The sequence below is a fragment of the Camarhynchus parvulus genome, chromosome 17 (assembly GCF_901933205.1).
Source record: "Camarhynchus parvulus chromosome 17, STF_HiC, whole genome shotgun sequence".
Lineage (NCBI taxonomy): Eukaryota > Metazoa > Chordata > Aves > Passeriformes > Thraupidae > Camarhynchus > Camarhynchus parvulus.
This window is the reverse complement of record NC_044587.1, coordinates 369,338-387,146: the sequence shown is the minus strand read 5'-3', so window position 1 is coordinate 387,146 and position 17,809 is coordinate 369,338. Positions and strand designations below refer to the sequence as shown.

Sequence of the window (17,809 nt, the reverse complement as noted above, 5' to 3'; positions counted from 1 at the left end):
AAATGACCTTATGGTTAATGGATAAGTGGGGCACCACAAATGGACTGTTATGAATACTGCATATCTTTAACTCAATAGAAAAAAAAGACAAGTAATTAACTCAGCTATTAGAAAGCTCAGAATTTCTCCCATCTCCTCTTGAACTAGAAAATTGTTTTGTGTATACTTTTATATGTACATATAGATACAAATATATAATATATATGGAGACAACTAATGGCATAAATCAGAAATTATTAGAAAATATTTGTTCTAATGAAGTAATAATTTGGTGGTAATTTATTTCATCAGTGTAGCTTAAGGCTAAATTAAGTGGACAGATTTTATATGGATTCTCTAATTTTAATCTTCAAAATGCTATCTAATGTCTCATTAAGACTTTCATATAATGTATCTTAAGTACAGTCATTAAGTATAGTTTAGGGAGATGTATGTTCAGATATTGCTTAAAGATGTTTTAATAGGCCCATTTACTCTGATGATATTAATGAGCTCTTAACACATATTAAGCTTCTAAAACCAGTGGTGTCTCCTTGCAGTGAGCAGATCAACATAGGAATTGTGGAGGAATTGGATGTTCCAACAAAGCCAGTTTTCCAGGGACTCTCCAGGGCCTGGCTCCATCCCTTTAGCTGTGTCAGCACAGGGTGCTGTCCCTGCTCCTGGGGCAATGTGCCCTCTTCTGGGGCAGTGTGCCCTCTCCTGGGGCAGTGTCCCTGTTCCTGGGATGGTGTCCCCCCCTGGTGTGTGCCTTGGGCATGCAGGAGCTCTGTGTGGGTGCCTCTGTGTGGGTGCCTCTGCATGGGTGCCTGCTGCATCCAACATCCAACGCTTCAGAGCTGCGCATTGGGAACTGGCCAGGACCATCTCAGGGTCTGTGACATGTTACACACGTTTGGCTGCATATCTGTTAAAATAAACAAATCAGATGGGTTAATGGAAGAGCCAAATATGGGCCTGTGTTTAGATAAATTCTGCTTTTTGATCATCTAAAGTGAAGATGCAAGAGTTGTAATTAAGATAATAAAAACTGCTCATTCTCTGTTGTCACTTCAATTCCAACTCAGAAAGTTATTCCGAAGAAAATTCTCTGGTTTCATCGCTCAGCTCTTCTTAACAAATCCTTCTGAGTTCAGAGACTTTTATAATTACTAAATTGGTTTGTTAGAGGGAGATAATAGCAAATTTTTTCTTTTCATAATTGGACATTTCTTCCCTGTAGGCTAATGCAGGCACAGCACTCACATACACAATGAGCTGTGCTTTTGAAAAACCATAACTGGCTAATAAGTGCCGTGGTGTCATCGGAGAGTAATGGTGTGCTGATTAGCATAATTAATGACAAATGGTGGTGCAGAGTGGGTGGATTGGTTTAGCAGATGATGAATGCGCTGCGCCAGGGCCGTGCCGCGGTGGCGTGGCAGGCTGGCAGTGCTGCCGCTGGCACCTGCCACTGCTGCCCCCACCCAGGGTGGTGGCACAGCCACCAACACACGGCTCCTGGTGCTCCTCGGCCGGCTGGGGGCACCGTGTGTCCCTGCGGGGGCTGGGGGCCGGGCAGGGGGCTCTGCAGTGCCAGCACCAGCGGAAAGGAGCCGGGGGCTGCTCTGGGCCACGGGCTGTCCTCATCCTCCGAGGGCTGGGGGCCACGCCAGGCACTGGCCGTGCTACAGGATGGGCACATTCATCTGTGATTTGATTAATCAGGGCTAATTTACATTCACAAATGAGACTGATAAAAATGGAGTTACCTTTTCACCTTTAAGGAGGAGGAGGGATTATTTCTAGGTTGTCTCTTTTTTAAGTGATAAGCAACTCTTTTACCAATAAGGATGAAAATACTTCATTTGCATTAGCAAAAGAAGCTAATTATTATATAGTTAATTAGCATCTGGAAATGAGGATTATCTTAATTACAAAGCACAGTTTCCTTAATAGCTACAAAACTGTAAGTTTGATGTGTGTGGAGATTGGTGACTATTATTATGTAATTACTGATCATATTAATGGTGCAGTGTATTTGGATATCATTTGCATATGCAAATGAAATTTACCTGATAGAAATATGTGGTTCCAGTAATGATTTTGAGCGCTTAAAAATGAAATCCCATTAGAAGATGTGGATCCTGCATGGCACAGTGGATCTCCTCCTGCAGAGGGGCTTTTGGCTCGGCAGGGCTGTGGCTCTGTGCCTGGCTGTTGGCAGGAGGGCACCTCCCCTGGCCTTCACCACCCAGCCTGGGCGCAGGGACCTTCCCTGCAGCCAGGCAGTGCTGTGTGCCTGTGCCCTGTGCCATCCTCTGCAGCCCTGGAGGCTGGGTCAGCTTTGGGTCTGTTTCAAGGCTCTTCTGGCTGGGTGGATGCTCCATGGGATGGTGGGAGCGTGTTCTGGGCATCAGTGAGCTCCAGGGCAGAAGATGGCTATCCCCACATCCTTCCTAGCCATGCTCAGGATTTCTTTCCACTAACTTGCAGGCATGCTTGCAGAATGGAGAACACGGTGCTGTCAGGGCAGCTGATGTAGTTTCTTTCTCCTGCTTTTATTGGAAACACAAAGCTGCTGTGTGTTAAAAATAACTTGAGTCTCTTAGACCAAAACCATGTAAAGAGAGGACTGTGCACCTTTGTCTCCCCTGGGAGCCCTATGGGACAGATGTTGGTCACTCACTGCACTGCTGGAGAGTGTGGGGTGCTGCTGGGCAGGATCACAGCATCATTGCCAGTGTGAGCATCTGCCCCTGGCAGTGACCTGGCTGCTGTCCAGAGTCTGGGGAGCCTAGGACTGTCACAGAGGCAGCCAATCCCACCGCACACCATAGGTGGCTCAGCTAAGGAAAAAGCTTCCGGGGCCAGACACTGTAACAATGTGCAGCCTGTGGATTTAATACCCCCTGCCCCTACGGCGCAGCCCTGGAAGCCGTGTGGATGTTTCTCTCATCAAGCAGCAGGAATTTACAGCTGCCGGCCAGGGAACACTGCGGCCATTGTGGGGCTGCCCGAGATGCTTTTTGCAACTGCTGCTGCAGCCTGTGCTGCCCGGCCGTGCAGACAGACATTACATGTTTAATGACTTCCAAGGAGTCTGTCCTTACAGCCAGGGCTGAAAGGAATGGAAAAGCGTCTGCGTTTCCCCTCAGCACACAGTCGTGAGCAGACGCTGGAGTCCCTGCCTTTACCTTTCCTTTGCCTTTGCCTTTGCCTTTGCCTTGCCTCTGCCTCTGCCTTGCCTCTGCCTTTGCCTCCCCATCACTAAGCGGGCCCTGTCCCAGCTCTGCCTCAGCCCCACACGAGTGCCCTGGTTTGTATCTGCTCTGCTCTAATTAATTAGGGGCTGTGGCTTGGAAACAGCACATGCTAAGGTGTGATCTTTGAAGTTTAGTGTGGTGCAGAGACTTCAAAGGGGACATTTTATTAAAAAATAATAAAATCAAGAGCTCCTAAACACTTGCAATTTGAAGAGCTTGTTTGAAGTCTCTCCATGTTCTCTGGTGCTGATGGAGTCACAGTGCTGAGGTGCTCCTTAGGCGTCACCATGCAGTACTTAACCTTCACTTTATTTAAAAAAGAAAATAATCAAATCCAGGGGTACTTTTTCAAGTGTTTTCATGGCTTGATCTTAGCAATAAAGAACTAATTGTGCCATGTCATGAGCTATGCAGGAAACGAAGAAAATCAAGGCTGACAATCAAATTAGCAAAAATGAAAATTTAGTCCAGGTCTGTTTTTTTAATCAAAGTCATTTCAAGAGGAACAGGAAAGCTGTAAACCTTTCCCAAAGCAGAGGTTCCTTCCCCAGCCCAGGAGGCCCCTGCTGTCCCACTCACTTCACCAGGCATTGGGTGGTTTGGTGCTGCTGCCATCCTGCTGCCTGGCCAGGCCTGGGCACTGGGCTGGGCATTCCCAGCTGGCTGTGTCCCCTCAACAGCCCTGGGGACAGCCCTGGGGACAGCTCCTGTTGTCCAGGAGCCACATGAAGTGCTCTGGGGCTTTCATGAGCTTGGGCTCATGCTCATGCTTACCCTGGGCAAGCAGAGCTGAGCCCTGCACCCCTCTGTGCCCCTGCTTGCACCTCTGTACTTCTTTGTATGGCACAAAGAAGCTGTATGCATGTTGGGGTTGGTGTCTGCAGCTGGGGAGCACAGCTGGGACAGCTGCAGGTTCCCTATTGCAGCTGGCTTGGCAGGAGCTGTCAGGAAAGGCTGCTTTTGGTTTTGGCCCTGACGTTTTGCCATCAGTGATTTTGGTGTGGTTCCATATGGGCCTCAGTGCACTGTAGCACAAAGAACACACACATTTTCTGTTCAGGTTGCTGTTTAAATCTCTGTGCCAGCCCCTGATTCTCAATCTGCTTTCAGATTCCTCTGGTGCCATTTAGCTGAAAATCAAGTTTTCTCTAAGCAGGGGAGCTCTGCTGGTTTTGTGGTGTTGCTGTAGGCTGGTTTATGAAATACTCTTCTTGGTAAAGGATAAACACTCTGTTAGCATTCAGGTCTGGGGAAAATAGGAACAGTTCTGCAGCATTAGAGGAAGCCCTTTCTAAAATCTAAGGTCATTTAAATTTTAAAGGTGGTAGTAGTGCACTCAGTGTTGGGCTTTTTGTTGGTTTGGATTAGCAGTTCCTCATTTTCAGTCATGCAGGAAAACATTTTGCAAGGGATTTATTTATTTATTTATTTAAATATTTTTAATATCAGAAATTGAAAATTCTAGTGTAACAGGCTATGCAAAAACAGTAATAAAGAAATCCAAAGCTATAAAAGCTTATGGTGAGAATTTAATGCAGAAACAGCTGTTATTTCCTTGGGAGTTAGGGTGTATAAACTCTTCTGTGGCTGTGTATCCCCACAATCGTGGTGTGAGGAATTAGCGCTCACTGCAGTGTGCAAACGGAGCCTGCCAGGCTCTGAGGCAGCGATTCATCTGTACCCAGGAGTTAAATATGACAATGTTAGCATTTTTCATTTCCCTGACGTTACCATTAATAAAGCAATGATCCAAAAGAAGCTTTGCTGAGTCTGTTCTTTATGCTTCCATCACTCACAACTAGATAATTTCACACAGGATCGTTTTTAAATTAAATGACGATAAAAGCGCTCTGCTGTCCTGTGCTCACTAGTTCATAGAAGTCTATCAAGTCATTAATGTGTCATGACAAACTGTGAGTTGGATACAAGAGTAATTAATTATTTGCATAAATAACAGGTTGAACCTGGTGCTTTCAGCCACAATGACACACGTGTCACATGGTGGACATCCTGGAACCTCTGGCAGAGGTCACGGCAGGGTGAAGGCTGAGCTGGCACATGGGTCATCCCACTCTCATGGATGGCAGCTTGGAAGCTTTTGTGTTTCCAAGTTCTTCACTGATGGTTGCTTCAAGAGAACATCTGATTTGGAGCGGTAGCGAACAATTATACAGATTTTCATAATCACCATTAATCACCACATATTTTTCAAGATAATTACAGCAACTATTATTTAGATTTCTCTTTTATGTGCACATTGTAGAAAAGAACAAGTGCTTATTATGCTGGGTAGTGTAGGGAACTACCGTCTGAAGTTCTTTGTCATCCAGAAACTCATTATGTTAGCTGATGCTGCCTGTGAAAGTTCGTCAGCGTGTTTAAATTAGGGTAGCATTGGCAGGTCTGATTATTTAAATCTGGTAGCTTGGCTAAAAATACAGTTATTCAAGAAAGATGAATTACTAATTTGACAACTGAGATTTAGTTGGAGTCTGCAGCACAGAAGGCAGCATCTCTCGAGTGCTTAGAGAAGGGTGACAATACTTTCACAGATTAAAGAGAGGATTTCTAAGCCAGCTAGCAAGTTGAATTATAGAGCATGCTTTGGTGTCCTCCCCACTAGAGCCTGAGAGCAAGTCTTGGTAAATCACAGTGAAGGAGTAGCCACCAGGTGGAAGCCAGTTGTGTGTTCAGTGGTCCTGCATCGATGAAGGGACACATCCACTGCACCTCGCTGAGGCATCCATCCCCTTCTGCTGTCAGGGATGCATGGGAACACTGTCCTTTGGGGCTGGGCTTTGCGAGGTTGGTTTGGCTGCTGGCTCCTTTCAACTCTTTTAACTAATTGCAGTGCCTGAGTTAATTAGCTGTGACCCTCAGGAAGGAGCTGCTCCTGGGAGGCAGCGAACAGCCATTGGAAACAGTTTTCCTTCTGAAACCCGATTTTATTTTGTTCCATTTTGATGGAGAAGAGCACACCCTTGAAGTCCTCATGAATGTGAAAAGGCCCATCCTGGGTAGCAGCAGCAGAGGGCGTCTCATCCTGTGAGCAGGGGACCCCACCGGTGAGGTGGGGGGCACAGAAGGCTCCTGCCCCCAGAGCATCTGCTTTGTTCGGGGCACTTGCTCAGCCAGGGAGAGCAGATGCAAGGGGGGAGTGCTGCTCCCCATGCATCTTGTCTTGGGGGTCCCCCCTGCCTGCCTGCAGCCCCCTGGGTGGCCAAAGGGCTCCTGGAGCCCAGCTGAGCCATGGGGTGAGGGGGTGAGGGCTGCTGCCCTCCTGGTGCTGGGGCAGGGAGTGGCAGTGGCTGCCCAGGGCTTAGTTTCTGTAAAGTTTCCAGAACTGGTGGTATTTAAACCCTCGTGACACCGGTGCCTGGCTGAACGAGCACCTTGTTTTCTGCTTTCTGCCTTTAATGCATTTTAGCAGCAAGCTGGTGACGGGGCTGACACGGCAGCTCCGCACACGCTCCCGCGCTTGGGGAGTGCAGCATTAATAACACACTTCCATGCATCGTGCCATTTTTAAGCATGATCGTTATGATAAAGGGCATATACTTAATTACAGGCCTACTTAATTACAGCTCTGTTGAAGCTCGTTTGTTTAGGAGAGTGCTAATTGCGCTGCGGAGCCTTTGGCTCACCCTGCTTTTATCTGCTGCTTTGCTGTGTGTGCTGAGCTCCGGGTGGGCCGGAGCGCATGCCCAGGGACGGGGGCTCTGGGCTCTGGGGACGCACACTCTCCCTAGCTCAGGCTTTAGATTGCTTTACAAAAGCTGGCGTGTGGCTGATCAAAGACGGTTCCTGTCAGGTAACAAGTGTAGATGGTCTTCCAGGTTTAAAACTTCCTGGATTTGGTGATGCTGCTTTTCATCTGTTTCCTTTTGTTTTCCTTTGCGCTGTGGCTGCCATGCAGCACCTTTGATTACAAAATTACTCCAGTGGAGGGGGGGTTTATATTGAAAATAGACAAAGTGAATGTAAAAGGCTGAGTCTTCTTAAATGACCCTTGTTAATCACTAACATGGTACCTCAGTGGTGCTGTGGAAGTTAGAAACAGCAGAAGAGCACCGGGTTTGTGGGTGCAGATGCTTTCTGAAAGAAAACCCTATTTGATGATCAGTGGAGGGCCTCTCAGGGCTTAAATTTGCTCTGATTGGAAGTTTTATTTCTTTCAGAGTTGAAATTTAAAGACTTCAGATGTTAAAGATGTAAGTGCAATAAAGGGGGTGTATCTGGGGTGTGAGCTCCCTTCGAAACATGCCCTTTTCAGTCTTCTGTGCAAATTGCTGAGTTATGTGTTTAAAAAATGTCTCCCTTGTACTACCACATCTTGTGGGAGGCTTCCTGTGACATGGTGATGGCAAGACACAAACACTGAACATCATTGCACTAGGATGAATATACAAGAGGGTGTAAAGGCAAACAGTGCTCTGAGTACCATTAAGGTTATGCTACAGAAAAAGCTGGGCCATGTGACATGAGGCTGTGCCGTGTGGTGTAATGTCCTCATGTCTGTCTTCATATTCCACCAGTTTACATCTTCCAGATGTGGTTTGCTAGTGTTTGAGCTACTGCTCACTGTTGAGTTTACACTAGCAACAGCTGTGAAATTGTATATGGATAGAGAAGGAGAATTTGTTGGATTCCTGGCTTGGTAAGGACCGACCCAGCTATGTCTTAAATGTAAAGAAACCACGGGCAGTTTAGAGGGAGAAAAAGGCTGGCAGTAACGTTTGGGAGCAATCAGTCATGTGTCAGTGCTGTGAATACTTGATCTGTCACTGGGAATGTGTGAAGTTGCATGTCAGAAGGCAGCTGGAAACATCACATGTGATGTCTTGTCCCTTTCAGCAATGGATGGAGTGCCTTTTATGATTTCGGAGAAGTTTGCCTGTGCTCCTGAAGGGGTGAGTTTGTTGTTCTCCAGTGTCTGAAATCCATTGTTTCATGGGGAGCAATCACAAAACATCAAGACAAATTACCTGCTTCTGGGAGCTATTCTGTTGTGGGGCCACATACATACCCAGTGCTTGAGATGGGCCGAGGTTGCATGTCACAATAGCTGCCCGTTAGATGGGAAAGGCTTTTGCCAGATTGCTTCTAAAACTGAATTGTCCTGGGATTTCAAGGTTTATTACCATCAAAAATAGGAACGGCAGTGGGACTCCCTGGTGCTGAAAGCATTTCTAATTTCTTAGCATAGATTGTAAAGAAAGCTGCAGAGGTGGAGCTCTCCTGCATTTACCTGCTGTGAGGATGGCATAGTGCCAACAGCTTTACTACTTCCTGTTGTCACTGCAGAAGTTCAGGGCAGTGGTAATGGCACAGTGCACTCCAGTGCCATCAGCTGCCCCAGGGTCCTGCCTGGCTGTGGGTGAGCTGGAGAGGGCACAGGGTGGTGCCTGCTCCACAGCAGGCGCTGCTGCCAGCACGGCAGGCCACGTCTGCTTCACCAAACAGAAACACTGCTCCTCGTTCAGAATGACCTCTGGGTGTCACTGGACCTCTGCTTGGTAAGGTTGATGATCCAGAGCTCAAAGATTCAGCATCCCACTACCAGTTCCCAAATCCATCTGATCCTAAAGCAGCATCTTTTTAAAAATCAATTTACAGGAAGCTGTTAAGGCAAACACTGGGCCATCAGCTGTGTCTGATTTTTCAGTAGTGCTCCAGCTTTTTGCTTTCTTCTTCCTGCTGACAGCGGTTTTTCACATCCCTTGCTTTCTGAGAGGGTTGTTTATGGGCCATTATTCCCAGAAATCTGAAGTCCCTGCTGTGAGGACAAATGCAGAGAGATTAGGTCGTGCTAATCCTCCCTGCGGATCCTTTAGACACCATTGCCACCATATGGTCAGTTTGGTCAGGGCTTCCTGCAGCTGGTGCTGCTCACACCTCGTGCTGCAGCCACAGAACCCATCCAGTTACAGACCCACCCTGCAGTGGGGAGGTGGCAGGTCTGCCTGCACGGAGCAGCACCAGGGTGAGTGTCAGCTGTCGTGCGGAGGGAGAGCAGGGCTGGAGCTGATAGCCCCAGCCCACCGTCTGCTGTTCGCTCTCCTGCTGGAATGAGGAACAGGATCATGCCTGTGTTTACAGATGGTGCCTCTAAATCTCTAGTGATGGAGTGTTTGCTGACTTGAAACAGAACAAAACAACAAACAAACAAACACACACCCCCCTCCCTGACCCTGAATTTGACATATTTGTTTCTTTCTTGCCAGATGCAGCCAGTTGATCTCTTGGGTATCACAATCAAAACCCTTGCAGAAATTGAAAAGGAGGTAAGTAGCCAGCCAGGCACTGAGCAAATCACGAGGGCTGTGTTCACTTGTTTTTAAGACCCCTTCCCTTATGGAAAATACTTTTCTTGTCTCACCCAGATCCACCCTCTTGTGCCTGAAAGTTTTGTCTGAGTACAAGAATATGGTCAGGCCCAGTTGGGAGGGCTTTTGCAGGCACCCTGTGGGACTGCAGTGGCTGCAGTGGTGGATCTGTGGATGCTGCCTGACAGGGGCAGTGGCTGACAGATGCACCCACTGCCTCAGGCACTGCAGTCTGCCACATGGCACACATGCCACCTCTCTGTTTGGGACTGGCAGTGTCTGTCAGGAGGACCCTGGGAGCCGGGGGTGCTCAGGGCTGGCAGCCCTTCCCCGTGCCTGGCTGCTTCCCCACTCTTGCCCTGAGCTGGCCAGGGAGCAGATGGTCCCTTTGGCCAAAAGGGAATCCATGTGGTGCTGAATTTCCTTCTGCATCATCTCGGTGTGTTGCCTGGTGTGGGAGAGGTCTGGCAGCCTGGGGGCTGCCTGGGGAGGGCTGGGCTGCACAGCCCTGCTTGTGCCCTCGCAGGCCCGTGGAGTGTGGGGACACCAGCACTGGAGTCATTTCTGTGGGCAGGGAGGAGAGGCCAAGACCTGCCTGCTCTCCCACAGCTCCTGCTCTGTAGCAGGCTGTGTACATTCCAGCATAATGAAAAGTATGATTATGCAGCCCATATTCCTTGATGAAGCATCTTGTCTGCACATAGAGAGCTACACATATAAATATTGTGAATTTCGGCATGGCTTTATTTCCCTTGCAAGCAATAGCACCATTACAGCAAATCTTCTGGATATCCAAAGCAGCCAGAACATTCTCCCTGGAGCAAGATGCCTTGCAAAAAATATTCCCAAAGAATTCCAAGAATTACTGTTCTCTGTCACTACATTTGCAGATGTATGCACCCATCCTCCAAGCTGCAGGCAGCTGAATTTCAGGACTCCACCCTGTCAGGAAAATGATGGAGATCAGTGCAAATCCTGGACTGCGCCTGAACTGCTCTTGTTGCCCCAGGATGGCACACCTGTGCCCAGGGGAGTGCTCAGAGAGCTGGGCTATGAAGAGGTGGTGAGGTGCAGGTGTAAGCAGCACATGCCATCACTTCATGGCTTATTTGGTGGATGTAGGACAGAGAGGAGAGTGTAGGACAGACAGTGCTGCTGCCAGGTCTCCCAGCAGGGCTCTGGGGGTTTGTCCTTTACCCCTGCCTGCCCTGGGTAGGGTAGAGTCACTGAGCAGGCGCCTGGACAGGTGCAGGTGGTAGCCAGGGTGGTGGCACTGTCCCTGTTCCCAGCTCTGTGGCGGGTGCTGTGCAGCGAGGGCAGCGGTCTGGCCACTGGCAGGGTGCACCTTGTCTTCATTTGCGTTTGGCGTGGTGTAAAAAGTCTAGAGAGAGTCTAATTAGTAAAGGGAGCATCCAATATTCATCATTCCTTTTAAAGTGATAAGGAAGGCAGTTCATTTAACCACTGAATTGCTACAAGTTTTCATGGGCTGCTTTTTGCAAATATATTTAATGAAGAAGTTGTAAATCTAGAAGAGCTTAAAATTTTAATTTTACACAGAAATATTTTTCCTTGTTTGCATGTTTGTAGTCAATTCTCCTGAGTGCAGTCACATGAAATGTTCTTTAAATGAACATATTTGCTAACTGGCATGATTTCAGATTTTAAAACATTGGTTCCAGCAATTAGGAGTTTCCTCAGTTCCCCAATGACTGGAGAGATTCGTCTTGATTATAATTGCTCTTAGCCACGCATATCTAATTTGTGTCTTTTTAAGTGTTAATTAGTAAACAGTTTGAGCTGACATCTTTATGCATTTGGGTGTTGAAAAATGAGGCCTATTGCTTGCCAGCGGCTGCAGCATCGCGACAGGGAGGCGCGGCCCTGGGGAGTAAAGGCCCAGTACCGCCCAGGTACAGGCTCTGATACAGCCCCGGGTGTAACCTGGGCACAGTCCGGGCACAGCCCCCAGTACAGCCCGGGTACAGCCTGGGTACAGGCTTTAATACAGCCTGGGTGCAGGCTCTGGTACAGCCCTGGTACAACCCGGGTACAGACTCTGATACAGCCCCGGTATAGCCCGGGCACAGGCCCCGGGCACAGGCCGGGCACAGGCCCCGGGCACAGGCCCCGGGCACAGGCCCCGGGCACAGGCCCGGTACAGGCCGGGCACAGGCCCCGGGCACAGGCCCCGGGCACAGGCCCGGTACAGGCCGGGCACAGGCCCCGGGCACAGGCCGGGCACAGGCCCCGGGCACAGGCCCGGTACAGGCCGGGCACAGCCCGGGGTGCCCCGTTCCGGCCCGGCACGAAGCCGCGGCGCCCCCTGCCGGCCCCTGGCCGCCTCGCCGGGGCCGGGCTCGCCGGGGATCCATCGCCATGGCCGGCCCTGTGTGCTCGGCAGGAGCGGGACTCCCGTAGCTCGGCGTCGCGCCGGTGTCCTCCCGAGCCGGCACCAAAACGAGGTCGGCGTCGGGTGGAAGTGGCACGGCCCTGGTACAGCTGGCACAGCCCTGGGCCAGGTACCGGCATGGCTGATGGTTGCCCCGACCGCCTTGCAGCACATCCCGTGTCCTGGTCCGGCTGTGAGGAGCACACAGCGGGACGTGTTTGTGAGATTCCAAAGGCCACAAACGCGACACTGGGAGATGCATGGAGAGTCCGTGTACGGGGCTGTTGCAGTGCGTGTGCCACGGTCGCAGGCAGCTCCTACCTCGGTAGCCCCAACAAATGGTGTTGCTTTGGCCACCCACCTGCCACGGGACAGCCACCGCTACCCCGGCCTGTCCTGGGGTGCCCCGGCAGCGGGCGGGGTGGCCGCGGGCCGGCGGGTGCGGCTCACAGCGTGCCACGAGATGGCAGTGCTACAGTGCACGCCAGCCTGCGAGGGATGTCCCCTGTCTGCAGTGACACCGTGGGGGCACAGGGATGTGATTGTAGGGATTTTCACCCTCTTGCCAACCAAAAATGTTAATTCTGATGGTAGCGGCTTGAGTAAACTTGCCAGGGGGAATGTTTCTGACTAGCTGCTTTATGGACAGGATGAGCATGGTCATGTTTGTGCTCATGCAGCATTTTGGGGGAGGGGGTGATCCCTACCTGGAGAGGTCACTGATGTGGGCTGAGGTGGTACCAGCAGGTTCACCTGGCATGGCCCTGTGTGGGCCAGCTGTTGTCAGCCCCGGTTTTTCGCTCATTCTTCTGCTTCTCACACTGTCCCAGCGCAGGCTTGGGCAGTGTTGTGTGGTCAGTGCTGCAGTTCCCTCTCTCTGCTTTGCCCCGCAGTACGACTACAGCTTCCGGACGGAGCAGAGCGCGGCAGCCCGCCTGCCGCCCAGCCCCACCCGCTGCCCGCCGGTGCCGCCGTCCTGAGGGCCACGGCCGGAGCGTGTGTGCGTGCATACTACTGAGCAGGACATGGGACACGGCCATGGAACCATCCCGGCGCCTCCCCGTGTCCGGCCCCCGGCGCCACGCCGCGCTGCACTGCCCCTGCACACACCGCTCCACCGCGGGCACCGCGGCCCCCGGGCAGCTGCCCCCACCCCGCCGCAGACCCCTCTCCACGTGAGTACAGGACTGAGGACTGGGAGCCTGACGCAACCCCTTGCTCATCCCCACTTTGTAACCCTGCTGCAGGACAGTCACAGAATCCAGAGCTGTAGCAAACCTCTGCGAACACAGCTGGGAGCTTGCAGAGCATGGAGAGATCTTATCCCTGAAAGGAGCAGTGGAAGGCACGGCTGGGTATTGCCACACAGGCTGCCGTGGAGCTGTTTGGCTCTCCACACCTTGCAGCAGGAGGCTCCTGCGGCACCCAGGCCAGTGCAGAACTCAGCTGCAGTGAATGCCAATCCCTCTGCCACAGTCTGGGCACAGAAGTTCTACTGTGGCTGGGGTCAGTCTCAGATCCACTGTGGTCACTGAATTTGCTTAGGCTGAGGGAGCCAGGGCCCCTGGCTCTCCCTGGGCACTGGCAGGGTGCCCAAGGTGCACTGCCGGTCCTGAGATGGAGCGCCTTCACTTTGCACAGGGTGTCCATCTGTCCATACGATCTAGGGCAGCAAGCCTCCTGTGTTTCTGGATGGATGGATGCTGGCAGCGACACCCTGGCAGTGCCCCACTGACCCCGGGCAAGCTGCCTGTGAACCTGCTGACAACTGGGATGCCATCACCTGCCCATCACTGAGGCAGTTCTCTAACATGTTCCCTGCTAGCTGCTAAAACAAAAGAGATGTGCCTGTTTCCTGGGCATTCATGGGGAAGCACTGAAGACTGACATGGCACAGGATGAGAGCGGGATGCATTAAACCCTGACCTCTGCCTCTCTGTGATCGCTGACCAGGCTTGCTCCCAAGCCAAGCACATGTCTTGGAGAAGTCCATTGCTGTAATAAGTTATTTACAAGTGCCCATCTGACTCTGTGCTGCTCTTTCAAGTCTCTGCTGTAGAACAAACATACATCATAGCAGCAAAATGGCAATTTTGGAGTAAGAGTTAAAATGTACAATTTTTTGTATTGTAAAATACTGATTCCCTGACCCCACTGAAATGCAATTGCCATGGTAACAGTAACAGTGCTGTTGCTCTCAGCCTGGGTCGTACATGTGCCCCAACCTACTTTGCACTCCCTTGGATTGATCTGGCATTTGCTAGTTGCACAGAGTGGTAACTAACAGCAGTATTTGTACTGTCAGCTAATATTTTTTATTTGTACATAAGTAAAATAATTCTTGTCCAAAGATTCATTTCTGGTTTTAAGGCACCACACTGTACTGTTGGGATAAAGAGCACAAAATACATTTGGGACAAACTGGGTCCAGATCTTTGCTTCAGCTTCTTCCGATCAGGTAAATAATTTTCTGGAGCTGTGTCTGTAGAGTGGCCATGTGGTTGGAGAGCAGAGGCCAGTTTGGTTGCATGTACATTGTTCCTGGGCAAAAGACTTAAAGCTGTGCATCAGCTCTGGAGCCCTTGGGTGACCCCCTGGAAGTGCTCGTTTACTTGGAGCTTGCACCACCATTTTTAGTTGTTATTTATCCTGCAGTAAAGAAAAGCCAGACCTCACTGCCAGGCTTCACAAAGGCCAGATTGATGATGCCGACGTCGACAAATGAACATACCATGGCAGCTTGGTCATTCGGCTCAGGTTCACTTCAAGTTCAAATCCACTCTATGCCGTAGTGCTGTGCCCATCTCATCCATCTTTTGTCTTTCTATTTTTCTGCTTGTAATTTGTTCTGTAGTTTTCTGTGACATCCGTTTATAGCTTCTCCTGTGGCTCAGTGGTCACGGCAGGTAGGCAGGAGCCATCTGCAGCAGTGCATTCCTCGTAGCTCTGGGATGAGAGCTGACCTTCCCTGCTCATGGTGGAGGAACAAGGGCTGCACAGGGCACAGCACAGTCTGCAGAGCTCCAGGGCAGTGCCTGCCACTGGGAGATTGAGAGAGAGCTGCCAGGAGCCCCTCCTGGAGCCACCTCTTCCCAGGAGGGCAGAGCTGCCTGCACAGCAGACGGGGCTCAGCAAGGAGCAGGTTCTGAGAGCCACGAGCCCCACACTCGGTGCCACACTCCCTGGATATGTCTGGGGAAATGGGTGCAGAGCTTCAGATCCCTTATGTAAGAGAAAATCAGTGCTTTAGAACTTATACCAACTGCTAGGTTTGCTCAGCTTGCTCTGCAGTGACCTACAGGAAGCACTGGATACTTGAAACACTGGCAGGATACGCAGATGGGACAGACATCTACATCTTCTGGATATATTTGTATACTTACTTCTCCCTCTCTAACACTGGGCCAGCAAAGCTCCTTCAGGATTCACCTGCAAAGAGCCTTGAGAGATGAGCTTGCTCTCCATGGTGTGGTCCTGCACCACGGCGCTGCAGGGACAGCCTGGTTCAAATGCACAGACAGGACAGATGCAGTTCCTGTGGGGCAAACACAGTGAAGGTGTTTTGAACAAAAAGCTGCACCTGCTGAGAGCCAGCTGAGCTCTCAGGCTCTAAAACTAGGCAGTTCCAAAAGGGAAAGGGCTCAGAGCCAGTGCTTGGAAGCACAGCAAGACGCCGTGCAGGGTGGTTGACTGTGTCAACTTCTCAGTCCACTGATCAGAGGAAGCTTTTTTTATTGCACTGCTGAATTCCCGAGACCAGGGCTGTCAGGTCAGCATTTCCACTGGAAGGTTTTATTGGCTGCTCCATGACTTTCGTACTCACAGCAGCTCCTTGCAAGGCTGGTCCTTGCATCCTTACAGTGAATCCTCCATGCTGGCATGTGCCATGGCCAGTACCTGCATCTCTCTGCATCTCCCTCCCTGTCCGAGAAGTGACTGTGGAAGAATTGGCCCAGGCAATAAATGTCCAGGGTGTCTGATGTGGATGTTGTCTGGCTGAGGAGAAGCCTTCTGGAGCATAAGGGGAGGAGTCAGTGGAAAGCAACAGAAGTGAATTTGTAGAGCTTTACCAGATGTTCTTGGCTATCTTGCCTGAATTTGTAGAACAAAACTGGTCTCTAGGTAGTTTAATCTTGTGGCTGATGGAGAAGTTAGTTTGCCAAATTATTATACATCTGCAACAGAGACAGAAAAGCAGCAGTGAGGGGTTTGCTTACTGTAAAATATGCCTTCTGATGTGAATTCCTAGTGACACGCTGCCTCCTGGATTCCTCACGGCAAGAAGCTGGTCATGTGCCAAGGTGACTTGTGGCCACCCAGGCCAGGCTGTGCTGTCTGCTGTGTTGATCATGGGAAGGCAAGAAGTTAGTCCAGAAAGTGATGTAGAGTGTGAACTTCGTGATAAAATTCAAGTGTGAATAGTTGTAGCAGGTGTCTTCCCTTATGGGAGCGCCTCGTATTTGTAGTTCCATAGGAGTAAACTGTGTCAGACTTTTCCTGTGACTGTCCCTGCGTGTCCCCACAGTGTTTGTTGGGGGTTTCCTGGGAGCCTCCTGTGCTGTGGGAGGTTGTTGGTAGTCTGTAGCATTGGGCTTGTTTGGTTTCACACCCACCACTGCTCCCTCAGTGTCCTGAGCTCTCCAGACTGAACCCACATGCTGCCGAGCCTGGAGAATTCCTGTCATGGGCACAGCACGTGCCAGGTAGGTGCTAGTGGCCAGGGTGTGCCTCCACAGGCCTTGGCACCTTCTCTTCTGTGGGGCCTGGAATCTCCTGGCAGGAGGGGAACGGGATGGAGCTGGCAGTCCCGTGCTGGCCTCACCTCCCCGCTGCTGCCCGGGTGACTCGGGGTCTGTGTCCCCAGCTGTGCCCACGGCAGCCCCAGGAGCCGCAGAGCTGCTCCTGCTCCTCCCAAAGGCAGGAGCCTCGCTACACCAATGATTACCTCAGCCTTGGAGCCTTGCCGGGAATCCTCCAGCAGCAGGGCACACAGGGGGCAGAGCTGCTCCTCTGCTCACGGACAAGCTCTGCGAGGTGCTGCTCCCTTCATTCACCACAGGGAAACCAAACACTTCGGCTGTTCTGGTCGTTTGTTGTGAAATTGTTTCCTAACAGCAACAGATTTAAATGTCATCATACAAATGGCAGAGAGAAACCTTTTATGCAGTTGAAGGTGATTTTCTAAGATGGTTGGGTTACTGAAAGTGATTTTACTGTGCATTAATCTTATGAATGTTACTATGTTTTATATTTATTTTAGATGACCCTCCTGTATTTTACAAAGGGAAGTTTCATTGTGTGATAACTCCGTCTGTATTCTTAATATAATTTGTTAAATGAAACTTGTTTTAATCAGATAATTCTGTGTGCTTTTGTGTTTTAATTTTCTGACTTGAAACAACTACCTGGATTGGAAGAGTGAACTACAGAGGTGGCAACATGATCCCCTACAGGGAACGTGCTCTTGTTTGTGGGCTTTTTTCCTTGGAAATAGGATGTAAAAAGCCTTGGAAAGTGTGTCCAAAATGTCTTGCTCTACAGGTATGCTGCAAAATGAAAAACTCAAGTGACGTGTTTTATGGGGCAGGATTGGGTGCAGCCTGGCAGGAGCAATCCTCAGCCCTGCGATGGTGCTGGCAGCAGTGAGGGCAGCACTGGCCCCCTGGGCTCAGCCCCCTGGGCTGCAGTGGCCACTCTGGCAGCAGTGCAGGCTGGTACCTGCATGACAGGGGCAGCAAACCCTGAGGGAAATGGGCTGCTCAGCCAGGGGGAGGCTAATACTGCACTACACTGAAAATTGTTTTTCTTTGTGCTAAGTTATTATTCTTCTGAACTTGACCCAAGCT

General features: G+C 50.4%; 1 protein-coding gene across 1 annotated transcript in view; it reads left to right on the top strand.

Annotated features, from left to right (window-relative positions):
* MVB12B (multivesicular body subunit 12B) overlaps positions 1–17,323 on the top strand; it is a 55,091-nt gene extending 37,768 nt beyond the window's left edge. Inside the window, 3 exon segments of the mRNA XM_030961233.1 lie at positions 8,100–8,155; positions 9,470–9,529; positions 12,857–17,323. Of these exon segments, the coding sequence (XP_030817093.1) occupies positions 8,100–8,155; positions 9,470–9,529; positions 12,857–12,943 (203 nt within the window). The 3' untranslated portion in view covers positions 12,944–17,323.
* The last annotated feature ends 486 nt before the right edge of the window (positions 17,324–17,809 follow it).